This window comes from Mesocricetus auratus, unplaced genomic scaffold, assembly GCF_017639785.1.
Source record: "Mesocricetus auratus isolate SY011 unplaced genomic scaffold, BCM_Maur_2.0 Super-Scaffold_100004, whole genome shotgun sequence".
NCBI classification, from domain to species: domain Eukaryota; kingdom Metazoa; phylum Chordata; class Mammalia; order Rodentia; family Cricetidae; genus Mesocricetus; species Mesocricetus auratus.
In genome coordinates this window covers 227,338-253,084 of record NW_024429189.1, presented here as the reverse complement: position 1 = coordinate 253,084, position 25,747 = coordinate 227,338, and the positions used below count along the sequence as shown (strand labels likewise).

At 51.7% G+C, this 25,747-nt stretch overlaps 1 protein-coding gene and 1 pseudogene across 2 annotated transcripts; both read left to right on the top strand.

The window, feature by feature from the left end:
- Positions 1–2,621: 2,621 nt before the first annotated feature.
- Prdm12 (PR/SET domain 12) lies at positions 2,622–18,580 on the top strand. 2 transcript variants are annotated; one of them, XM_040745004.1, is made up of 5 exons: positions 2,622–3,090; positions 4,885–5,075; positions 6,407–6,562; positions 15,060–15,171; positions 16,928–17,444. In XM_040745004.1, exons 1-5 carry the CDS (start codon positions 2,868–2,870, stop codon positions 17,344–17,346), a joined length of 1,101 nt encoding a protein of 366 aa, XP_040600938.1. In that variant the 5' UTR covers positions 2,622–2,867; the 3' UTR covers positions 17,347–17,444. The 2 variants fall into 2 exon arrangements, with proteins under 2 accessions (XP_040600938.1, XP_040600939.1); XM_040745005.1 differs by lacking the exons at positions 2,622–3,090; positions 4,885–5,075 and having other exon boundaries at positions 5,620–6,562; positions 16,930–18,580.
- Positions 18,142–25,472, top strand: LOC101841308 (annotated as a pseudogene).
- Positions 25,473–25,747: the final 275 nt, after the last annotated feature.

The following is a 25,747-nucleotide window of genomic DNA, read 5'->3' as shown; positions in this document are numbered from 1 at the left end:
CTTCGCGCAGCCACACTCGGCGCCTGGGTCCCGGAGACGCGGTTCATCCACTGTACTCGCAACATTTCCCCCTCCAAGTCTCCACGCAGAAAGATGCGAGCTCGGGGACTTGGCTGTCCGATCCCGGTGGGCAGTCTTCCTACAGGGTTTGATTTTGGGAGAGCATGGGGTCAGGGGGGACTATCACTAAGCCAGAAGCTCAGTGTGCAGCGACTGCATCCCAGGTCCGTAGGCGTCCCAGCTAGGAGGCTGTTTTGGTTCCAGTACACTTCTCCGCAGGTTCTGGTGATCCTAAGTAATGGGACACTCTGGTCGCAGTCTGAGCCTTCGGTCCTTTTGTCTTTTAACTTCGATCTTGGGACCTGGGAGTTTTTCACAGTAGAATGTGGCGAGGGAATTGTTTTAAAAAAAATCCTCTGCAGCTCCGGGGAAAGCCGCCGGAACCGAAGGGTGACAAGTTGGGACGAAACCTCAGCACATAGTCCAACTCAAACCACTGTCGACAAGAACTCAGAGGCCCAGAAAAGGGAAGAGCTGTCTCCAGGATGGTCTCCCGTCCTCACTCCCCTTTAGTCTCCCGCAAGCGCAGAGGTAGGCTCCGGGGTTGGAAGCTGAGCACCCAGTCCGGAGATTTTTTTCTGTCCAACTCAGTCTCCTCTCCACGTAGGCTTCATAGAAACCAAGATCCAGGCGCCGGTCAGGTTCCCTTGCCACCGAGACATTGGATTCCATCCTCCCGTCTGACTGGAACCCTCCATGAGCCGATTTAACTCACCGGTGGCATCTGTAAGAAACCCCAGCCCACCGGCAGCACTTGCTCCTCTGCAGCGCTGCCCTCTGCTGGCGCCCTGCCCGCTGGTCCTCTCCCTGCCCGGTTCACCCACTTTCCTCTGGGCTCCAGGGGTTCTGCGTCGGAAGACATTCTATCGCTGCCGCTTTGGTGCTCTAGTCTCCCGACTGCCAGGCTGAGGATGCCAGAGACCACTGACTCCAACTAGGGGTTATAGAGATCTGAGATCCCCCGGTTGCCAGGAGCGAGGCAGGTTTAGGGCTGGCGAGCTGCGGGTGGAAAGGGGGCCACTAGGATCCCGCCCGAGGTTCAAATCCCAGTCCTGCGCTTGCAGCACTACCCACGCCCAAGTCCCAGGGCTTCAAAGGCCTGAAGAGTCTTCGCTATCCAGTGGAGACTTAATACATGAACTCACACTAGCCTGAAGGCTGCGGAACTTTCCATAGCGCCATCTGAAATTGCAGCGGCACGGGGTCGGGGGGGGGGGAGGATGTCCCAATGTGGTGTTTTCTGGAGCTGGAGGAGGAAATCTTGAGGCTATCCAGGAGGCTTCAATGCACGCAGGAAGCCGTCGTCTTCCCGACTTAGCAAGAGGTGTGGAGATGGCTCCCAGGTGCCTTGGAAAGACCATACAGAATATACTTTTGAGGCGAGGGTAGAGGGAAGGAGGGGGAAGAGAAAGGAGCCAGGAAAGAAAGAATGATCATTAGGAGACGAATTTTCCCATTAGGGAAAGAGGAATGCCTGACGATTTCCTAGGATGCAGATCCCGGAGCAATTCGAAAGTCCAGCAGATGGGTTTTCGCCCAGGCTGCCTGCATTGGGTTTGGGTCCCTGCAATTCCCATCTTACACTGGTCCAGGGTATCTCACAGATACGAGTATCTGAGGGCAATCGTGGAAGCGGGTCAGCCCTTCACTATCCCCACCCCAACTTAGTTCTCCTAAGGCTGGGAGCCTTCCTGTGTGGGCTCCAGCCCCGACGTCGAAGCCGGTGGTTCTGCCTCAGCAGCCCTCCGTGCTGGCTGCGCTCTGCTCCTCTGCTCGCAGAGCAGTTGGGGAACCCCGTTTGAATCGAATGAATCGAAACCGGCCCGGCATGGGGATAGCTCTGCCGGCGTATGAGATCTGCATCACTCGAGCAGGAGTCACCGGCTCCTGGTTGCTGTGGCAGTTTAGGGCGTGAAGCCTCTAAGAGAGCAGGGTCCGGAGGTGGGGGCGAGGGGGGAGATGGGAACCCGGCAGTACTGGGCTTGGTCAAGGGAGCAGCACACTGCCTGCAGTTCAGTGCTAGGAAGGTGAAGCCCTAGCCGGGACCCGTAGTGACCGCGGATCTTGCCTGGGACAGGTGGGCGCGGGGGCACTCGGGGCTCGCAGTCATGTGTCCCCTCTTGCTCAGTCTAGCCCCTAGAGTATGGGCGAGCCTCGCAGCCCCTACTCCAACCCCTCCTCTCCCGGCCGCGGGCTGAGACTCCCTCCCTGCCTGGAGCTTCCCACGGGGAGAGGAGGAGGGGGAGGAGGAAGGATCGGAGGGGAGGGAGGAGCAGAGGGGGACTATTCTGAGCGGTCCGCGCTGCCCCCGCCCCTCGCGCTGTCGGTGAAGGCTCCTTGGAGCCTGGCCGGGTGGAAGTCTGTCCTTCGACGTCAGGGGGTCATTAATAACCAATTAGGAGGGTCACTGCGGCTCCTATAAAGGAGCTGAGATTTTGCCAAGGGGAGGACGGTACTGGCTGGATGTACAGGAGGCGAGTGGGCAATCGAGAGCCCTGGGTCGGTGTTTTTCTGCAGCCACCTGCCTCCTACCCATCCCGCACCCCTCCTGGTACCCGCCCCTGTCTCCACCCGCGATTTCCAGCCCTCTGTGCCACCTCTAACATCTCCGCAGGTTTCGTGTGTCTCCCGCTTTCCTCCCCGCCGCCCCCTTGCCACTCACTCCCCAGTTCATCCTTCTCTTCCTTCCCCTCCCTCGTGTTGTGTCGCACTCCTGTCGTCTCTCTCCTGTTCTCCCTCTTCACTGCCCACCTCTCCGAAGTCTACCCAGCCGTCCTTCTGCAGCGCCGGCGAGCCCCTGGCCGCCCATGATGGGCTCCGTGCTCCCAGCTGAGGCCCTGGTGCTCAAAACAGGGCTGAAGGCTCCAGGGCTGGCGCTGGCGGAGGTCATCACCTCCGACATTCTGCACAGTTTCTTGTACGGCCGATGGCGCAATGTGTTAGGCGAACAGCTGCTGGAGGACAAGAGCCACCACGCCAGCCCAAAGACCGCCTTCACCGCCGAAGTCCTGGCGCAGTCCTTCTCCGGAGGTGAGTCGCGCAGCGCCGTCGGGGCTGTTCTCCTTCGCTCTTCCTGACTACCCCTCATTCCCAGGCTAGCAGCGGCGCGGTGACCAGACAGGGAACACTGGGCCTGGGGCTTCAGCCCTCAACCTGGATGCCCCCGCTCCCCCAACTGCGCACCTCAGTTTTTCTGAGTCAAATCCGGCCTGCAACAGCCACACCGAAGCAGAGCGGAGGCAGCTAGGAACGCAGGGCGCCCTAGAACCAAATCCCAGCGACCCAGACGACCTACAGCCAGGCTCCTCTGTGTCTTCTCTCCCCACCCCACCCTCCAGCCAGGAGCTCGAGGTTTCCTGGCATTGAAAGCCTTACTGGGCGTGTAATAGCAGTTGACTCAAAAAGAACGGGTTTTAAATTCATTTGGTTAACTTGGGCTTGACCCGCGAAAGTTCCCACTTAAACCAAAAACTTTAAAAGACAGCCGGGGCCAGGGAAGGGGCGGAGGGCGGGGAGGCCGGAGAGAAAAAGCCGGAGAGAGCGAGGGAGAGAAAGAGAGCGAGGAAAGTTCCTTTTCTTTAAGATGTCTCAAGTTCTTATTCCTCATTCGTCACCCCGCAAACAATATCTTTCCCCAGCGCTGGCGTCTCTGAGCGTCGCCCTCTCTTCCCCTTTAAGGTTGCTGTTCCTCTCTTAATTTACCGTGAAGACTAATTCCACTTCCATTCACGCTATGTCAACCATCTAATCCTCCCTTTTTGTAAGGAGAATTCCTCGGCCCCTTTTAAACAAGTCCCCTCCGCATTGAGATACAATTTACTGCTACAGCTTTCTTCCAGGGCTAATGAATTTAGAATTAGCAATTTCTTTCGAATGGAGCCGAATGAATGCGATCACTTTAACAGCGTGACAAATTGCCGGCCGCTCCGCAATGGACACCGTTTAACCCCCCCTTTCAGCTGGCCGGCTCGCTGGGTATTTTCCCAGGTAGCTTAGAGGGGAACCTTGTAAGACATGGAGGCCGCCCCTGTGCGCCTCGCCGCTCCCACCCCTGCCGCAGAGGCCCCACCGGGGATCCTCTGGGGACTAGGGACCACTGGCTCTTCCTCGTCCATTAAGGTGATTTCAGAGCTCGCCTGATCTTGGTGCCGCCTTCCCTGGCACTCTAGAGCCTGGAAGCAGAGAGAGAGAGACACTGGCTTGCCAGGGGAGAACTCAGTTTGCAGAAGCAAGTGTTTCTTTTGCGCGGGTGCTACCTTCCAAGCTGGGGATCTGTCCCCAGTGCTGACCGCGTACCGGAGACACGCAGTGAGCCCAGAGTCACCAGCTCAAGAGCCAGGAACAAGGCTGGCTGAAGAGACCCGGGTTGGACGTTACCTCTTCGCCCGGCCTCAGTTTCCCTGTCTGTAAACACAACGCGGTTTCACTTGTTCTTAAGCTTTTCCGCGATGGAAGGCGGTGAAGGTTTGTGGATGTTTGGAGAATTGTAGAAAGCCCCAAGGGCTGATGATACAGCTCGGGGCAGAGCGCTTCAAGCGCAAAGCTTTGGGTTCGATCCTCTCTAGAAACTCTCCGCCCCAAAGAAAAACAAATGAACCACGATGCACCGCTTGCTTTTAAAAGGCACAGAAGGTCTTGGGTTGCAAAATAAGGTTGAACCTCTGCTCACCCGCCCTTAGCGCACCACTGGAGAGTTTCACCGTGATGGGCTCAGCTTGTGGGCTGAGCAAGGAGAGTGCGTCCTGGATGAGAAGGGTAGGGCCTTCTCTGTGCATACATGACCGGGTTCTTCTAACCACCCCCATCACCCCCACCCCCGCACAGAGGTGCAGAAGCTGTCCAGCCTGGTGCTGCCGGTGGAAGTGATCATCGCTCAGAGTTCAATCCCGGGCGAGGGCCTTGGCATCTTCTCCAAGACGTGGATCAAGGCAGGCACGGAGATGGGTCCCTTCACTGGCCGTGTCATCGCCCCAGAGCACGTGGATATCTGCAAGAACAACAACCTGATGTGGGAGGTAGGCTCGAGCCTTGGAGAAGGATTCGGGTGGACAGATGGGCTGGCTCCCTAGGGCTTGTATCCACTGGTGCCAGAGCTCCAGCTTTGAGCGATGAACGCTGTCCCTTTGAACACTCTCCGGGGCACCATGCTCCTGTCTTGCAGCTTTCTCTGCCGTGGTTCTTTCTGATTGCCTTGGGGGAAAATCTAACCCTTCTTGATTCCAGGCTTCCCAGGCAAAGCCATCCTTCACCTGTGCAGGCAGTGCTGAGATCCAGGGGGGTCTGGTGCAGAGCCTGGACTTCTCCAAGCTACCCACATTCCTTCCCTGGCCTTAGAGGCAGCAAGGGTGGGGTCTCTGGGGCTGGCCTATGGTGAAGGGAGGCTGGAATGGAGGATAGTGGAAAGTGGGTGTTTCTTGAGAACAGCTTTCCGAGTTCCAGGCCTGTTGGCATCCAAAATAACCATGACTGACTGGGTGTTGAGTCAGCAGTCACATTCCCCAGCCTGCAAACTGTGAGCTCATCTCCTCAGCCCTGCGGGCCATTCTACTCTTTTTGCAGAGGGAAATGAGTGTCTGAAAGACTTCCATCTCTGGCCTTAGGACTCTACCCACCTCCAACAATGTCAGCCGCCAGGGAGGGTCCCCCTAGGACAAAGCCGGCCCAGCAGTAGTCCTCCTCCAGCACTCTTCCCCCACAGACCTGCACACCCCCAGAAGCCAGATGGTACACCTACTTCTCAACCTCATTGTGTCCCCTGCTGCCATCCTAGCAGCCCCACCTGGCAGAAGCTCAGTGTGACACTGTACAGCTGTTCCGAGGAACTGGAGGGACAGAGAGATGAACCCAGATCTTGCTCTCTCTCCACCCTGGACACCTGGGCCTGGTGTGTGTCTTCCAGCTGCTTCCCAGTCAGGAAGTTAGGGTGTGGTTTGAGCTCTGAGGACCATTAGCAGCTAGCCTCACATACGGGCTTAGGCCAGACCAAGAGACCCCAGTGAGCTAGATTTGCACCCCAGACTCTTGTGCCCCTTTCTGAGATTCTGCAGCAAACCTCTGCATCCCAAGGTCAGGCAGCAGGAAGAGCATGCTACGTGCTTAGTGATTTCTTGGAGACATTTTTCTTCTGGGGGCGGAAGAGCCTGGTAATAGTAAGCGCATAGAGCCCTGAAAACTGATTCCTTTGCCCCTTGCCTCAGATAAGTCACAGTGCTCCCTAACCTTCCTTGGATTGGAAGGCATAGCTGACAATAGCTTTAGTCACTTCCTGGAGCTGTTGGGAGAAAAGAGAATGTCTACGGATGAGCACAGCCCTGCCTCAACCCATCACTGCTCCACTTGTGCCTAGGTATTCAATGAGGATGGCACGGTACGCTACTTCATCGATGCCAGCCAGGAAGACCACCGAAGCTGGATGACCTATATCAAGTGTGCCCGGAATGAGCAGGAGCAGAACCTGGAAGTGGTACAGATTGGCACCAGCATCTTCTACAAGGCTATAGAGGTATGCACATATACTGTTACGTAGGGACAGATGGAGACATGTCATGGTGAGGATTGTGCAAAAGCAGCTGTGTTCTGTGACCAAGGAAGACAGAAGGACATTGGTGCTGGCCCAGCTGGCTCTGCCTGGGTGTAGGGCTGAGGCTTATGTGCCGTGATTGACAGGAATATGTCCTGCATGGAAAGCTTGCTGATATAGCCAGGAGAAGATGGAGCTTGCAACTGGATGACGTGGTGAATAAATCGAACATAGAGGAGCGTGTGCAGAGGTTCAAAAGGTACAATAGTGCAGAAAGCAAGACACCAAGTAGAAGCAGGCTGGTGCTTAGGTTCGATGATAAAGGCTGTATGTCCGTGGAGGGTTAACTGTGTGTCATCCCTCATTCTACATTTTACATTCTACATAATACATGGGGTGTATGTAGTTGTGGATGGCTCTGGGCTTTGTCTCAGCAATAGTTCACATGCTGAACCACACACAAGAGGATCTTGCGTTTATCCACAGTTTATGGACACGGAAACCTTGTCATTGCTTGGTGGCCTAGAGTTTTGAAACCACACACACACACACACACACACACACACACACACACGTGTTACTGAGGAAAGCCTGCGGGGGGGGGGGTATGATGTGTGGGAGTCTTCTAAAGTGGACCAGGTTCTGGGAAGAGGAAGGGGACACTCCTGAAGGTAGAAGACACCTGGCAGAAACAGAAAAGCTGAAGGCACCAGGGAAGGTGATGAGGGAGGGAGCAGCAGCCGCCGAGGCCGTGCACATCAGCAGGGTTCTTTGAACAGGGTCTCTTGGCGTGCAGCTTCCTTGTGTCTTTTTGCCCTGGGTGTGGGAAGTTGCGGGGGGGGGCAGAGCTGTCCCACCACATTTTTCTACATCTTGAACTTTTGCTAACTTGCTTTCAAAGTCCTTTGGTGGGGCAAGAGTCAGGGGCTTGGTTAGGGAACAACTTCCTTTCTAGCCACACTCCATTTACTGGCAAAGACTCTGAGCCTGAACTCAAGACTCTTCTGCATGCTCAGGCCTGCTAGGTTCTTGGACTTGAGTCTTGGACTTGTTCCAGAATGACCAGACCCTTGGGAGTTTGACAGGGGTGGTGACAGAATAGCCTTTGCCTAGGCCTTGCATGGCCAGGGCCTGGGTCACAGCAGAATGTTAGCTCAGGGAAGACCAGGGAGTAGAGAGTAAGGAAAGCCAGGCAGCTCTGCCACTGGCGTTCAGACATGCTAGCAGGGCTGAGGAGTGTCAGTGTAGTAACAGAGGTAGCTCAGGCAGGACCAGCATGACTCCTGTGACCATTCAACTGGATTGCCCACTCCTGGAACTGGTTTTTGTAGCAGCTGAATGCTCCCATAGTTAAGTACATCCCCATGAGTTCTCACCCCTCTGTCTTTCTTACACACACACAGATACACACCTCCACACCCACATACACACACATATTACGTGCACACTCCCAGAGACACACATGCACAGACATATATACACAAACACACATGCACACACACATACCTGTACACACACACACACACACACACACACACACACACGCTCATACATACACAGATTCACACAGACACACACATGGACACAGACACAGGAGACTGGCCAAGAATGCCTATGTCATGTTGATACTAAGGCTACCGGCTGGGGCAGACAGGTGGCCTGAGTCCCATCATACTAGACACATCAGATCAGACTGTTGAAGTCAGATCAGGACATGTGAATGACATTTATCCAGAAGTATGAATTCAGGGGACAAAGAGGGTAAGGAAATTTCTAGGGAGGGATTGGAATTTGTATGATTAGGAGAAAAAGTTCATTTATGTTTCCAGAAATTTAAGTTCATGAAAGAATGGGCTATACACACACATCTATATAGCACACACATTATCACACATATGATGAATCTATCATACATGTGCTTCTCACATGGTATCATAGTGTTTAGCGTGAACCATCCTGCTAAGAAGGGGCTCTTTACGTGAGGCACAAGGTAATACAAAACATTTCCAAATTACTTGTCTTTCTTTTGTTTAATTTTTTTGATATTTTGCAGTGTGCTAGGGGAACATGTCTTTAATCCCAGCACTTGGGAGGCAGAGGCAGGCAGTTCTGAGTTTGAGGCCAGTGTGCTTTACAGAGCAAGTTCCAAGACAGCCAGGGCTACACAGAGAAACCCTGTCTTGAAAAAAACAAAAAACAAAACCAAAAATTTTGTTTTTTAAAATTTAAGATAGGGTCTCACTATGTAGCCCAAGCTGTTCTGGAATTCACTTTGTAGACCAGGCTGGTCTCAGATTCACAGAGATCCACCTGACTCGGCCTCCCGAGTGCTAGGATCAAAGACATTCATTCGCCACTATACCTAGCCCCAAATTACTTTTCATAAGTAAAGTTGGACACGTTTTTTCATAGCAGCAATTCTCTCAAATCATTTTATAACAGTGTCAGAATTCCACTTGAGTATCTGGGTGTGACCAGACATATTTCTGCTCACCCAGGCGGCTCCTGGGTAGTCTTGAATCATCAGCTGTTTGTTCTGTGTGCAGAAGGAGCTGTTAGCCAAAGAGAGGGACCTTTGCCACGATCTGTTCACTTGCTCTTCCTGCCACTCACAAGCACTATTTATAGCTCATGACAGTAACCCATTACTCGCCAAAACGCAAGGGGCAATGCCTCTCTTCAGTAGGAAGAATACACTATTGCTGCTCTAGACCATTCCACAAATACAAAGTCACGGGTCACTAAGTGGAGACAGAGATCACTGGGTTTGGGAACTCAGGCCAGCACTAGAGTACTGCCCCAAATTCTGCATTCCAGGTTGGGGTGATGGGGGCTGGGGACTTGCAGTATTCTGGCTTTGCTTCTGCCTGGACAGTTACTCAGTCCTGCCTTAGGTGCTTCAAACGGCATTTCTAAAAGCTACCCAGCAGAAAGCAAGGATATACTAAATATTAAACAAATAAATCTTTCTCTGGGTGATGGGATATCCACAGGGGCCCACCTCTTCCAGGAAAGCAAAACTAGCTCACCGAGGAATCAAGAGATTTGCTCAAGAGACCATCACAAGTGAAGGCTTGAGGAATCTGTTATCACACTAACTAAACATTACTCTCTGGGTGTTTTACAATGGGAAGAAAATCTCCAGTCAGTCCTGTTTCTGCTTCATTGTATTGTATTGGCAAATAGTTGCCCTGAAATGTGGGCTTTCTTGTTTCTTCTTGTCTCGGGGCAGCTGAGCCTTCTACTTTTCCTAGATCCTCATCTCTTTCCTCAACTTGGAGGATAAGCGCAATTTTCCTTTTGACCTTGCTCCGTAGCGGCTCTGAGGATTACCGTCATTAGTGATCATCGACATTAATGCTACCCAGAGCATGTCTCATGTGCCGACACTATATTGACAATGTTTTCAAAGGGCCTTTGCAACTGTTTTGCTTTTGTAGTGGGGACTCAACCCACGGCTTACTTACTTTTTCCCCACGGTTCCCCAGGGCCTTATACACACTGAGTAGGTCCTCTATTGCTTGACCTCATCATAGCCCCTGTCCCCATTTTAATGATGAAGAAATGAAGGTCCAAGCTTGGGGAGACTCTGGAGCTGTGACTTGGACCCCAGCCCCATCTGCTGCAGAGCCAGAGTATGGATGGCTGTGCTGTGTGGCCTCCCCGGCCAGCATCTTCTTGTTGGGACTCTATTAATTGGTGTGTCAGGACATCTGTGCACAATGGAAACTGATGATCATCCAGATGACACAGAGATGCTTCTGTGTCACTCCGGGAAAGGGCAGGTGTCAGAGCCTCCCAGGAGCGTGTTCAATGGGGTGTCATGAATTTGTATTAGGAAAGCAAACCTGAAAGCCTGTCATTGCCCTCCTGTCACTGAAATGGGGCAGGACTAGAGTTAAGGAACGAGCGAAGAACGAACATTAAGCACTAGACGAGAGAGGTCACGAGGCTTGGCGGCGGGAACCAGGTAATGCTGCTTCCCTGGGCTTGGCAGAGTGGATTTTATGAAATGGGGATCAGTCCCTTTGGGGATTGCTTGCTCTGTGGCATGTCCCAGACCAGAAACATGAATGACCAGCTGATTCTGGCTCCCAGTCCTTCCAGCCTGGACCAGGTGAATTCAGTAGGAACAATGCTTGCGAAGGGCCTCCAGGGGACTGTGTCTGTGCAGTGCGCTGGGGTGGACTCTACACAGTACTTCCAGGGTCTCAGACAAGAGGAGGCAAGTCCTGGGGTATCCTGGGCTCCAATGCAGGCTTTTGCTGGATGCCAGACACACCCAGAGGGCAGCAGCCGCAGCTGGACATCCAGAGCAGGAGAGAGAGTAGCCCTCCCCCCCCCCCCCGTTACTTACCCCACGGCACAGTTATTATTTTATGTCCACGAGCTTTACTTTCCAAGGTGAATAAAATTCATTTTAGTATTTGGTAAGTGGAGACCAGAGGAAGGGGATTCCAGGCTATGAAGGTCAAAGCAACTCTCAGTCCTGTTTCTCTGTGAAGAGGACAAGGGTCTCTCCTACTGCTCGTAGCCTCTAGCTGTCGGGATGTTTTATTACCAGTTCCAGTACATTCTATTTAGTAGGCTTTTGTTTCCTGAAAAATCTTACGATTGTTGTCGCTGTTATGTATGTTTAGAAGTGATACATGCTCATTTTTTTTTTGAGACAGGGTTTCTCTCTATAGCCCTGGCTGTTATGGAACTAGCTCTGTAGATCAGGCTGGTCTCAAACTCACAGAGATTCACCTGCCTCTGCCTCTGGAGTGCTGTGATTAAAGGCACACGTCACCATGCCCAGCTAATACGGGCTTTTTAAAAAAAACTATTTATATATTTTTATTTTATGTGCATTGGTGTTTTGCCTGCAATGTATGTCTGTGTGAGGGTGCCAGGTCTCCTGGAACCGGAGTTACAGACAGTCATGAGCTGCCATGTGGGTGCTAGAAATTGAACCCCAGTCCTCTGGAAGAGCAATCAGTGCTCTTAATTGCTGAGTCATCTCTCCAGCCCCCATATGCTCATTTTAAAAGTAGATCTTGTAAAACCAGAAGTCACACTGTCTCTTCATGTTGCTCTTTTTAAGCCTAAATCAGCATTTTTTCCCCAAAGGCTCAAAATGACTTGTTTTTGGAGAAACACATCCAAAGAAGCATAGGAACAGCTGGACATCAAGGCAGGAGAGAGAAATTTTCCATTATTTACTCTGTGGCACAGCTAGACCTTTATTCCCATGAAGTTTGATTTGTTTAACCTGAATAAAAAATATTAGTATTTATTAAATTTTAAAATGTTTATTTTGTTAATATGCGTATTATGCATGCAAGCATGTATGTGTACCACGTGTGTGCTTGTAGTCCTCAGAAGCCAGAAGAGGCTGTCAGATTCCCTAAACTGGAGTCACTAATGGTTGTGTGCCACTACCATGTAAGTGCTGGGATCTGAACCCAGGTCCTCTGGAAGAGCAGCCAGTGCTTTTAATTGCTGAGTCACCATTCCAGCCCTACTTATTTATTTTTGAGTCAGACAATCTCTTGTAGCCCATGCTGGTTTTAAGACTGGCCATTCACTATTTAGGTAAAGATGACCTTGACCTTCTGGTCCTCCTGCCTCTGCCTCCTCAGTGCTGGGATTACAGATGTGAGTGGTGAGTGGAGCTGAGGTCCAAACCCAGAGCCTCTCACACCCCATACAAGCACTCCAGGCTCTGAGGCGTGCCCCCAGCCCCGAGCCTGTGCTTAGCAGAGGGGGACCTCCACCCTGCCAGCAGCCCTGGGCTTTACTGCAGTGACTCGGGGTGCCCAGATCACTGCCAGTTCCTCCAGGGATTTGGCAAGGGAGGAAAACAGTCAGCAGCAATTCCACAGTTTCATGGTTGAGAGAGCTTTGTGCTTGTGGTCCTGTTTCTCAACAACTATCAGGAAGCCGGTAAAATAGAGACTGTTCTGTTCTACAATTGGAAGAACTGAGGCTGAGTGACATGATGACTTGCTTGGCAGGTACAGAGCCTGAGTGGTCCCAACATCCCAGACTCCAGGGCTCAGCAGGGCCCTCTGTAGCCCATCTCTTACAAGGTGTGTGCAGGTGTGCAGGTGGCCGAGAGGCTGCCTTCAAGGGACATGCTTAGAGACTGCCTAAGGTCACACGGGGACCTGGTGTCATGAGATCCGTCTTGTACAGTAGCCTCTTTCTCAATCTATATCTTAAAAAACCAGTACCCCTCAATCAATATCTGAAATACTTGAATTCCATCATCTACATCTTTGAGAGCTTCACAGACCTTTCTTCTCTTCTGTATGGAGAGGCCACCAGCTCTGGCCCTGTGGCCTCTTGGATGCTGCCCATGATCAGGAAGGAGAGCCTGAAGGACTTCAGGACTAGTGCCAGATTCTAAGCTGCCTGCTGTCTTTGAGATGCCGTGTCATCTTGCTAGTGTTTAGGAGGGATCGTCCTTGTCTTCCATATTTAACCTCCCCACTGGAACTGACCACATGCACGCTCAGCCGTCGTGATGACAGTGGCTATGAGTTGGTGTGACAGGACATGGTGACACTAGGCTGAATCTCAGTAGGGAAACAGCAGCCAAGACACATGCAGCTTCCTGCCCTTCTATCCTCTCTCCTTTTGGAGACTAGAGGATGGTCTGGGGGGTCTTCTGGGCTCTCTCCAAGGAAGATGGACCTGAGGCTCTCAGGCTCACGTGAAAGGGGAGAGATTCTCCTTGACCACTACTCTGGGGTGACTCCAGACACTTATGGGTGGAATCCCACATGATTTCTTTGTGTGTGCATGTGTGTATATGCTTGTGTTGTATATGTGTATGTATGCTTCTGTTGTGTATGTGTATATGCTTGTGTTTTTGTGTGTATGTTTATGTTGTATGTGTGCATATGCTTGTGTTGTATGTGAATATGAGTGTGTGGAGACCAGACATCAACCAGGAGTTGTTGCTCAGAAAACTTGTTTTTTTGAGACAAGAGCTCTCACTGGCTTAGACTGACTGGTCAGTGAACTCCAGGAATCTGTCTATCTCTACCTCCCCAGCACTGGGATTACAAGTGTACACCAAGCCTAACTTTTTCAGGTACGCCTGGCGCTCAACCTCATGATCTTACAAGGCAAATATTTCCTCACTGAACTATCCCTCCCACCCCCAGTCCCCATGTGATCTCCTGTGCCTCTGCTGAAAGAGAACTCCAGAAGGACAAAGCCGTTGTTAGGTGCTGTCTGAGTTTCTCTGGGCACCTCACACAGTGACCTCCAAAAGTTGTGGCTAGTGTTAGGGAGGCCAGGTGGGCCTCAGGAGAGAGATGAGCTGTCTGTCCTGTTTGTCCTTCTTTGCTGGGGTCCAGAGAGCAGCATTTCCAGCTCCTTGGATGGTCACCACACACTCTCTTGGTCAGTAGCCATCATCACTCTCTCAGCCAAGCCTGGCTGGAGATCCAGCTCTGGGTTTCTTTCTTTCTTCTTTTCTTTTTAGTTGTTTTGTTTTTCGAGACAGGGTTTCTCTCTGTAGCCCTGGCTGTCCTGGAGCTCACTCTGTAGACCAGGCTGGCCTCAAACTCAAAGAGATCTGCCTGCCTCTGCCTCCAAAGTGTCGGTACTAAAGGTGTGCTCCACCACCATCCAGCTGCTCTGGGTTTCTTGATGATGGGCTTAGGACACCGAGAAACATTTTGTTTAAGGCTGTCTTGGTGTTTCCAGAGGTGTAGGTGTTTGTCAATCCAAAGGTTTCTTTTTTAGCACCTGCCATGTGCATGGAGTCCTGCAGAGAACCCTGTGCTGGGAAGAGTAGCATGTGTGACTCCATGCTGCCTGTGCGGCTTGGGGTAAGAGCTGTTTCCAGAACATTATCAGGCAGGGTGTAGCCGTAGGCCACCACAACCCACACTCCTTAGAAACATCTGGCTTAGCCCTATGACCCTGAGGGATGGCTGACTCTAATTCCCCTGGATAAAAAGAAAAAAGAAAAAGAAAAACAAAGTTCTAGGCTTTCATGTTACTTCTGCTTGTGAGGCTTTCCCCTCTTCTTTTGGAGACGGAGTCTCATGGGTTACTGATTGGTCTCAAACTGTCTACATGACCAAGGATGACCTTGAGCTTCTGATGGTCCTGCGTCCACCTCGGTGCTGGGATGCCAGTGACTTTCAGGACTGGTTTATGCAGAGCTGTCCATCTATCCCAGGCCTTTGTGTATGTTAAGCAAGCACGCTAGCAACGTAGCTACTACCTCAGCTCCTGAGTTCTTTTTTGTATCGGTTTGGATACCTTTGTGTGGTGAAGGTGGGACAGAAATGACATGATGACCTGGGCAAAGAGAGGGGAGCAGAGGGGACAATGCCCTGGGGCCTTCAGTGTCTACACAGTGTATCTGGGATAGCTCAGTGGGATAGCCTCTCAGGGTTGGGTGTGCAGAGACCCCCTACCTCCTGCTGGCAGCGCCCACCTCCCTGACCTCCTTCTGCCTCTCTCCTTACAGATGATCCCTCCGGACCAGGAGCTGCTGGTGTGGTATGGGAATTCCCACAACACCTTCCTGGGCATCCCTGGCGTGCCAGGACTGGAGGAGGAGCAGAAGAAAAACAAGCATGGTAGGTATTCCCCATGGGTCATGGTGACAATGATCCAAGGAGGGCAAGCTGTGGGACTGGAGGCCTCCTGGCCTCTGAGGACCCTGCTCCAACCTTCAGGAGCATTCTGTACATGGGACCTAACTGGTAAAATAAGGCCACTTCCTCCAGAGCAGCCAGTACAGGCTGAGCACAGGAAAGGCAGGCTTGCTTCCTGGACCAGATTGGTTGTCAGAAGTTGGATGGGGGAAACCCCCGAAAGGCGATGGGGTGTGGTTGGAGAGCTGGGCAGGACAGCAGGAACACATACTGACCCCCAGCTTGCTGTGTGGTGTCGAGACTGGCTTTGTGACTCAGCTTACTCATCTGTAAAGAAATGGCAAAGGCATCTCTGTGTCCCCTGTTAGCTCTGTCCCGGTCCTGGAGTGGGATCCGGCATCAAGAAGCTACACAGTTTGTGTAGGCAGATTGAGCCTGTGTGTCTTGAGATGTGGCTTATCACGGTAGAAGCCACCGGCTCAACACCCATGTCCTTCTTGGTACTGAGAACCTGGACCCTCCACTTTGGAACGAAACCTTTGATGAGCATCACCTTCCCGGAACTTAAAAACTCTCCTGACATTTTTTTCATTTAAAGGAGTGTGTGCTGTGTGTCCCAGGCTGGTCTCCAAACTCATTGTGTAGCTAAGGATGACCTTGAGCTTCTGACTCTCCTGCCTCCACCTCCAATGTTGGGATTAAAGGAGTGTATCATTATGCCCTATTACTTATTGTTTGTTTGTTTATAAGAGAAGGAAACTGGGCATGGTGGTACACATGCACTCTGGAGCCAGAGACAGGTAGATATCTGAGTTTGAGGCCAGCCTGGTCTACAGAGCTAGTTCCAGGACAGCCAGGGCTACACAGGGAAACCCTGTCTCAAAATATGAGGGAAAAAAAAAGGAGCAGCCCAAGGTTCGTGGCCTAGTGTTTACAGAGGCCTGCTTTCCCTGAATGTCCCTGTTGCCTCTGTTTGGGATGAGAAGATAGGCAAACAGTAGTTCCCAGGTACACTGAGAAGTCAGTGAATATTTGTGAAGCGAATAGATGAGGGTCGCCATAGTTGCTATCCTTTATTTGTGGCTTATTAGGACCTAGTCATTTCTCACATTCGAACTAAGCATAGAAAAAAAATTTCCAGTGACTCCAGTTTTTTTGATGAACCTGCAAAAATCCCACCAGCCCCTAGTGGTTCTACAAGACCTTAAAAAAACTTTATTTTATTTTTTACTTTACATATTTTGTGTGCATCTGGGCACGCATGCCACTGCGCGCATGTGGAGGACACTAATGGGAGTCGGTTCTCTTCTTTACCATGTGGGTCCAGGAAAATCCAGTTCGGGTCCTCAGGCTTGCCGCAAATGAATGCGCTTAGCCCAGGCTCCTGCCACCCCACCCGATGCGGTCCTGCCTTTTGCTTTGTGAGGCAGGGTCTCTCTATGTAGTCGTAGCTAGTCTGGAACTCAGAGATCCGCCTGCCTCTGCCTCCTCGGACAGCCTCCCATTTTCAGATGAGAAAGCTAACGTTTCCTGGGGCCTTGTCGCCTAGTCCTCGCAGGTTGAGTACTGCTGCAGTCTAGCTGCCATTAGACAAAAGTCGTGGCCCGTGGCGCCCTCGGGACCATATGGGAGTGAGTACACGGGGGACCGGGCGCAGCCGGCGTGGGTGCTAACCGGATTGCTCTCTTTCCCTCCCGCCCACGCCGCCGTGGGTCCCGCGTTCTGCCCGCTGGGCCAGAGGACTTCCACCCTACGGACTCGGCGACCGGCACCGCGGGCCGCATGCGCTGCGTCATCTGCCACCGTGGCTTCAACTCGCGCAGCAACCTGCGCTCGCACATGCGCATCCACACGCTGGACAAGCCTTTCGTGTGCCGCTTCTGCAACCGCCGCTTCAGTCAGTCGTCCACGCTGCGCAACCACGTGCGTCTACACACGGGCGAGCGCCCCTACAAGTGCCAGGTGTGCCAGAGCGCCTACTCGCAGCTGGCCGGCCTGCGTGCGCACCAGAAGAGCGCGCGCCACCGGCCGCCCAGCGCCGCGCTGCAGGCTCACTCGCCCGCACTGCCCGCGCCCCACGCGCACGCGCCTGCGCTCGCCGCCGCCGCCGCCGCTGCAGCTGCCGCGGCGCATCACCTGCCGGCTATGGTGCTGTGAGCGCCGCGCACGCGCCCCACGCGCACGCGCCCACCTGTCCCCGCTGCGGCGGACCTGACCCCAGCGTCGCGCACCGCCGAGGCGTCGGCTACCCGGAACCCACTTCTGATCCTCCTCCTCGCAGAGGAAGATGCCAAGGAGCGACGTCCTCTTTGCCCAGGCCACCCGGCTGGTGTGGCTGCCCTGTGACCTCTGCTTGGGAGCAGGTCCCCACGCCCAGCTCCTTCCCGGAGTCTTCCTCCTGCAGGGCCGCTCCCCCACGCGAACATCTCTCTCGTGGATGACAGGAGAGGGACAGATCATCTCTAAAGAGAGCTTAGTACTTGGGAGTGGAAGGGAGAGCCACCTCCTTGGTCCAGGGTGGACCTCGGGGCGGGCAGTGCCTATCCTGTCTTGATGTGCTGTGAGTGGAGAGAACGACGGTGACAGTTGACAGCGATTGCGGCCGGCCGAAAGGGTTAGGTTAGCACAGACCCGGAGATACCTGCTCGTCCTGGTCCCTGCTTTCCTTCTGGCTTCTTTCCCCAGCGCCGGGCTCCCAGGGAAGAACGAGACGCCAATACTCTCCAAGTGTGCTGGGCAAGTTGAGGGTAGAGACACAAGGAGCATTCACCATAGCCCCTGGGCAAATCCCTGTTCCTTTTGGAGCTCAGTTTCCCCATATGTAGAACGCGGGAGTTAGACCACTGCCCACCTCCGGTAGCGCTGTTGTCTTGAGTTTAGGAATGGAGAGGCACCCTCGCCATCACCCTACTAAGCACCCACATAAGACAAAGATGAACCATACAGGGCAGTATGGAGCCGGGCCTGGCTTCTCTGTGCAGAAAGCCCCCCGAGGCATTCGGAGTTGGGGGGCGAGGTGAGTCCCCACGTGCCCACACCGCCGCGGAGGCCCTGTCCACGCCTTCCCCTGCTCCGACCATGGGCGCCCTCTGGTGTCATCTCAAATCTTGTCATTTACCAGAATCCCCACAACACTCAACACTCCCTCCAAACACGTGGACGTTTGTAAAATTAAAACACAAAACTATAATAATATTAACAAAAGGATAAAATGTATAGAGTTTTCAAGAAAGTGTGTTCTACTCCCAGAAAACGGTCACTTTAACTTTGTAAATGTTTATCTAAGATGATATTTACGAAACTGTGATATATATTATTTGATTGTATATGTACAACTGTAAATACATTTGTACTTCTCTTGTATTCTAAAATAAAAATTACTTGGAACATGTATCGTTTGGCCCCTGGACGGGTCCACCCCTCTGTCTGAGACATTTGGAAACACAGAAAGTGGGAAGGGAATGGAAAAGGCTGGAGGGGCTGTTCCACGGACTGCTGCTGAAAGTCACGGCTGTACCCTCTGTAACGAAAAGTCCTGGACCCTAAGAGAAGCCACAGTGCAGAGCGGGTGGAATCCTGAAGGAGCAGGACAGAATTCTCAGCAGCACAGGTTCCCTGAGGTATAATTTACCCACCTATACTTAGAAGTTTTTGTTCTCATGACCAACTTGGAGGGGTTTAAGGAGGTAGTGAGGGTGGGCCACGAGGACCACCAAAACATTTGCCACACCCATTTTCAGACTCGATGGCTTAGATTCTTTTCCTGTGTTATGACAGCTTTAGCAAAAACAACTTAAGGAAGAAAGTTTAGTTTGGCTCATGGTCGATGGTATAGAACATAAAGACAGGAAGTTAAAGCAGCAGGAGCCTCAAGCAATTGGTCACATCACATGCATGGTCAGAAGATGGCAGTGTATGAAGGCATGCTGCTTGGTCCCTTATCCGTCAGGTCACCCACAGTAGGTGTGGTCCTTCCCCACAGGCATGCTCAGATGTCTTTCTCCCAGGTGACTCTGGATCATGTCAAGTTGACAGCTCTAACAAAACCTAAATGAAGGCCAAGGAGCAGGAAGATGCTAAAGCCAAACTTCCAAGAAACCAGTAGGGTCTTTCAACAGAGCTATTTTGTTCCCTGTAGGTAATTCTGTTGGACCCCAGAACCCACCTGGTGGCAGTGTCCTGCTATTGCAGTCACAGGTGCCTCAGGTGTGTGCACAGGCTAGGCTATTTTTGCAGAAGTGTCAAAACTGCCTATACCACTGGGGTGTAAAGATAAACAGATGTGGACTGTGCTCCCGAGGAGTTTGCACGCCAGGAGGAGGCCTGCACAGAAATGCTTTACTCCTTACACCTGCGTCAGAAACCTCTAGTCCCTTTCCCCAGGAGCATAGCGCCCCCCCCACGCACGACGTGCAAATTTTGAGACAATTTCTGTGAACTAGTTCCATGGTTAGGCACTGGAACATGTGCATTCTGAGACTGTTCCTCACACACTGATGAGCTGAGTTCCCTCCCCCTCTTCCGAGTGCCCTCTTATTTGATGTGCTTGTGAAATATGGACATAGGGAACATGTGCCTGTGTCATTCAGGCATGTAGCAGCAAAGCAGGATTTCAGCTCGGGTGTCTGACCTCAAGGGTCAAAATCCTGATGGTCAGGCTGCAGAATCCTGGTCAACTTGTGGGTTCAGTCCAAAGGGCTTTGTTCACATCCCACAAGGACACAATGTACTTGGCTCTGTATTGATTTTGATCTCTTGTTTTTGTGGTACAGTCCTGTCCCTCCCGTGATCTCCCCATCTCCCTCCATGCTCCAGAGAGCATCACTGACCCTTTCCCCCCCCAAACCCTTCCTGTACTCCCTAACTTCAGATCTCCTAAATGGGGAGCAAGAACCTGGGGTCTTCCTTGCAACTGGCCTACTGGGGTACATCCGTTGGAGGGCAGAGAAGGTTGCAGACATAGCTGACATCATTGGAGTCCAGGACCTGCATACGACAGACCAAACACTCAATCACTAAATGACACCCAGCCCTACCACGGATCTTCACTAGTATCTTTTTAAAAGATTTTATTTATTTATTATGTCTACAGTGTTCTACCTGCGTGTATGTCTTCAGGTCAGAAGAGGGCACCAGGTCTCATTATTGGTGGTTGTGAGCCACCATGTGGTTGCTAGGAATTGAAGTCAGGGCCTCTGGAAGAGTGGGTAGTGCTCTTAACCAATGAATCTCTCCAGCCCCGCTACTATGTGTCTTAAAACCTAGCAAAACCCACATAATCATTCTAGTGCCTTGTGTATTTCTTAGCATAATTTCTGGGTAAAATAGTGTTGTCTGCGGATGAAAATATTTTTCATTTTTCCCTTATAGTTGGTTTTGTTTATTTATTAATTTATTATTATTACTTCATTTCTTTATTTTGGTTTTTTGAGACAGGGTTTTTGTAGCTGGAGTTCCTTTCCAGTCCAGTCCCGCAGCCGATGAGCCCCAAATAAATACACAAAGACTTACATTTATTTAAAACTGTTAGCCGATGGATAGGGCTGCTTACTGACTAGCTCTCCCTTAATTATTATCCCATAACTACTAATCTATGTATTTCTACATGGCCTGATCTTACCAGAGAACGCCTGATGTATCTTATCTTCCCAGTCTCTACATGGCGTCTCCCTCAGCTTCCCTCCCTCTCCTCACTTCTTCCTCTCGTAGCCCCGCCTATCCTTCCTGCCTGCCTGGCTACTGGACAATCAGTGTTTTATTCATCAACCAATAAGAGAGACATATATACAGAAGGACATCCCCCATCAGGTTTCTCTATGTATCCCTGGCTGTCCTGGAACTCTCTGTCTAGACCAGACTGGCCTTGAACTCACAGAGATCCACCTGCCTCTGTCTCCCAAGTGCAGGGATTAAAGGTGTGTGTCACCACCATGCCTGGCTAAAAGAAAAAATGTAATCAGGGGCTTGTTGAGGTTAGTCCATGGTCATCACGGCAGGAAGCACGCAGGCATGGCACTGCAGCAGTACCTGTGAGGTTTACATCCTGATCCAGGCGGCAGGCAGAGAGAGACACTGGGCCTTGTATGGGGTTTTAAAACCTCAAAGCTCACTCCCAGTGACCATGCCTCTTCCAATAAGGCCACACCTCCTAAGCCTTCCTGAACAGTTCATCAAGTGGGGACTAAGTTTGAATACGTGAGCTTACAGGAGGAACATTCTCATTCACCCACCACACCCACACTCTGCTTCCAGGATGCTTCTTATTACTTTTTTCTTATTTCTGTTTTTGAGACAGGCTCTTCTCTACAGTTCAAGCTGGTCTTCAACTCATTATATAGCCCAGGCTGCCTCAGCTGTGATGACTGTCCCGTGCCACAGAGAGCACAGCAAGTTCTCTCTGAAGGAACCAAGCTTTGGTGTTAGATTTCTTCTTTTCATTTTCATAGCAATAGGGACCAAACTTGAGGCACCACACATCCCAAATAGTTTTAATCACTCCAAGGCTGACATGTATTCTATTTTCTCTTGCTCAGAAACCCCAGTAGCAGAGGATTCTGGACAGAGGGCAATGGTCTGAGTTTGAAACCCTACTCAGCCATATATTAGCTGTGTGATTTGAGGCAATGAACGAACAACTCTGTGCCTCAGGCTCCTCACATGGAACTGGGGGTTGCTGGGTAACAGTTATAAACAAATACAGTACATGTGTGCCTGGCATACAGAAGGTGCTCAGTAGATACAAGGATGTCTTCGGTGAGTGAGTGGGGTTGTAGCTTTTGCCACCACCACTAATGCCACACCAGCGCAGTCTCCAGAAAGCATAACCTACTGTCCCTTAAACTCTTTCCTAGACTTTACGCTCCAATCTCCTGAACTAGAGGGGTGGAGTCCCTGAGTATGCCTCGGAACTGGTCTGCTGGGACACGAGTCTGTGCATGGGGCGAGAAAGTTCCCGACAGTAGTTGGCAAGTTACCAAGCCTGACTGCTTACTTACATCACGGCCATCTCAAGGGAGTCTGGCTTCTCCCATGTTCCTTCAGAGCTTCAGAAGCAAGTATTCCAGGAGGGCAGGGGAAGCTGTGTGGGCTGTCTTGGCTGGGCCTTTTTCACATATACCTCTAGAGAGGCAGGCACAGGTCCAGCACAAAAAAGGCAGGGATTGAAGAACTCTGGAACTGTGAAACATTCATGGTCTTGCTTTTAAAAACACCAAGGAAGCCGAGCGTTGGTGGCGCACGCCTTTAGTCCCAGCACTCGGGAGGCAGAGGCAGGCGGATCTTTGTGAGTTCGAGACCAGCCTGGACTACAAGAGCTAGTTCCAGGACAGCCTCCAAAGCCACAGAGAAACCCTGTCTTGAAAAACCAAAAGCAAACCAAACCAAACCAAAAAACAAAAAACATGGCTGGAGGGAGCAGACTCCCTAGTGTTGTCTTCTGATCTCTACACACATGTCATGGTGCAGACACACTTGTGTACACACACACACACACACACACACACACACACACACGCATGCACACGCACGGGGGGTGTCTATCTCGAATGCCTTTAGAGAAATAGTATTTTGATGCATATCCTTGGATAGAAATCTCTCTTGTCAATTTAGTGAGCCACAAAGCAAGGCCGTCGTGTGGGCGAGAGCAGGGCCGAGAGCTGCCAGCTCCAGCTCCTGATGCCTCTTTTCACACTTCTCCAGATGCTCTTGTTGGCCGGTCACTTGGAACCCGCCCAGTCCACCCATCCCCACCTCCCACGCCCGTGGGTCCCTCACTCCAAGGCTCACTCTAATGCCACCTTACCCAGTGGGTCTTCTCTGGGCCTCCGTCACTACTCCTTCTGCTATCTCTGAACGCCCCGGCACACTCATTGCTGGGATATCAAGGGACCCAGCTCTGTGTTTCCCATAGCACCTGGTGGCTGTCTATTGAATAGGTTTATTTGTTCATTCAGCAATTAGCTATTGCTTTTCCCCTGCAGCCACCTGAGCTGCACAGAAGAGGATGCTCAGGAGCTTGCCGCAATTGGCCTCTTATATTTTGGGGGGTGAGTCTAGCCTTTAACAACTGAGCCATCTCTCCAGCCCAGGGGGCACACCATTAATCCCAGCACTCGGGAGGCAGAGGCAGGCAATTCGAGGCCAGGCTGGTCTACAGAGCAAGTTCTAGGACAGGCTCCAAAGCTACAGAGAAACCCTGTCTCAAAAAAAAAAAAAACCGAAACAAAACAAAAAATTTGACTTCTGTGTGGTTGCCCACAGTCTAATTTGCTATCTGGGACCATGTTAGTGACCAGGGATCATGCTGCATTTGGGGTCACATAATGGCACATACTGCTATCCGATGCCATGGTGACACCTGGGTCAGGGCCACAGCTGGAGGCCATGTCTGGATTTGTGGCCCTACTGCAGCCAGGGTCTGTGTTGATATCTGTGGTTCCTTCGACCACTGAAGACCATGCGGATGCCTAAAGTTGGTGTCTGAGGGTCACGCTGCCACTGGAGGTCATGCTGCCACTGGAGGTCATGCTGCCACTGGGGCTGTGCTGATCTGAGTGGCCTGAAGTGCCACCAGGGGCAATGGTGACATCCAGACCCAGTTGCTGCTGAGGACCATGTCTGGGTCTGTGGTCACATCACAGCTAGGGTCTGTGTTGTCACCAAAATTCACATGGAAGCCTGGGATCAGGACTGCAACCTGTAGCCTTGTTGGTGTCCAGGGCTGTTGCTGCCACCAGAGCCATCCTGATCTGAGTGGCCTGTGCCTCCACCTGGAGCCAGGATATGGTCCAAGCTCCAGCCACGGGCCATGTCTGGGCCTATGATCCTGCTACAGCTGGGGTCTTGGTCAATGTCTGTGTTGCCTCAAGGGGCCATGGGAGCCATGCATGATGGAATCAGAGGGCTCTGCTGAGCTGACCCTGGCCTTTGCTGGCCTTGAGATAACTGGACCTGCCCCCTCGGTGGACACTGCGCAAGAGAGACGGTCCTGACCCTCATGGGAGAGCTGCTCCCACTCCCCACTCCCCACCTCCTGCCGAAGAGATGGTCTCACCCCTTACCACAGGCATAGGAGAGCTGACCCTGATGGCATGGGCATAGGGGAGCTGGCTCCTCCTCTAGTCTGAGGGGCACAGCCCTGGTAGCCTGGACTGACCAGTTGAACTAGCACTCAGGCCCACAGCTTGGCCTGGGGCTAGCCCACCCTAGCATCTCCCCTACCTAGGACCTGCTTGAACTGGTGAAGGGACTGGTCCTGTGGAAACTGTCAGGATCTCCATGACTCCCGGAGGCCTTGGGATATGCTAGAGGAGATTCAGTGATGATGGTGTACCAGAGACCAGAGGCCTTGAACCAGACCAGAGACTCATTGTAATGAACACTCGAAAGTGAAGGTGATTAGACGGAAGTGTATACTCTGTGACACCCTGAGGCCTCCTATGTCACCAGGACAAATGATGAGGTGTTGGAGACTCAGGAAAGATGGAGGATCAAAGAGGTTTTTCGTTGTTATTATTTTGTTTTTGTTCTTTTGCTTTGTTTTTCTTTTCTTCTTTTTTTTTTTTTGCTTACTTTGTTTTGATTTTTTAAAAATTTTTTTCCAGGGGGCATGGCAGTGGGGAGGGGAGGATATGGAGGGACAGGGATGTGAGCAGAGTTGGGGTGCATGCTGTGAAATTCCCAAAGATTCAATAAAGGAATTATGTGGGGGGAAAAAAAAGATTTGGCCAGGCATGGTGGCACACGATGTTAATCCCAGCACTCAGTAGGCAGAGTTGGATCACTGAGTTCAAGGCCGTCCTGGTCTACAGAGTGAGTTTCAGGACAACCAGGGCTACACAGAGAAATGCTGTCTCACTGCCACTCTGCCCCCCCCCAAATAAAAGATTTGGTTTCACCTGAAATCCAGCCACCACCATACCCAAGGGAGGCATTGGTGCTGGAGGTGTAATAAACACCAGTGCTCCTGTACAAGAGGTGCTGAAGACCACCCTCATCCATGATGGCCAGCACGTGGCGTCCTTGAAGTTGCCAACGCCTTAGACAAGCGCCAAGCCCGCCTTCGTGTGTTTGCATCCAATTGTGATGAGCCCATCGATGCGTGTCAAGTTGGTGGGGGGACTCTGTGCTGAGCACCAATCAAGGTTGATGACAACAAGAACCTAGGGGAACGGGAGGGGAAGCCACAGAAGGTGACTGGCTGCAGTTGTGTAGTGGTTGAGGACAATGGCAAAGAGTCTGTGGCCGAGGATGTCATTGAAGAGTACTTCGAACGTAAGAAATGATTAAATGTGATTTTTGTCTCAAAAACAAAACAAAGCAAATATGTATTGAAGACTGTTCCCAAGGGTCCCCAGAATTTATTTTAATCAAGTGTTATAAGATAGGCCAGCCTGGTCTACAAGAGCTAGTTCCAGGACAGCCTCCAAAGCCACAGAGAAACCCTGTCTCGAAAAAACCCCAAAAGAAAAAAAAAAACATAGGCAGACAAGAAAATGACTATAAGGCAGGGCAGTGGTGGCACATGCCATTAATTCCAGCACTTGGGAGGCAGAGGCAG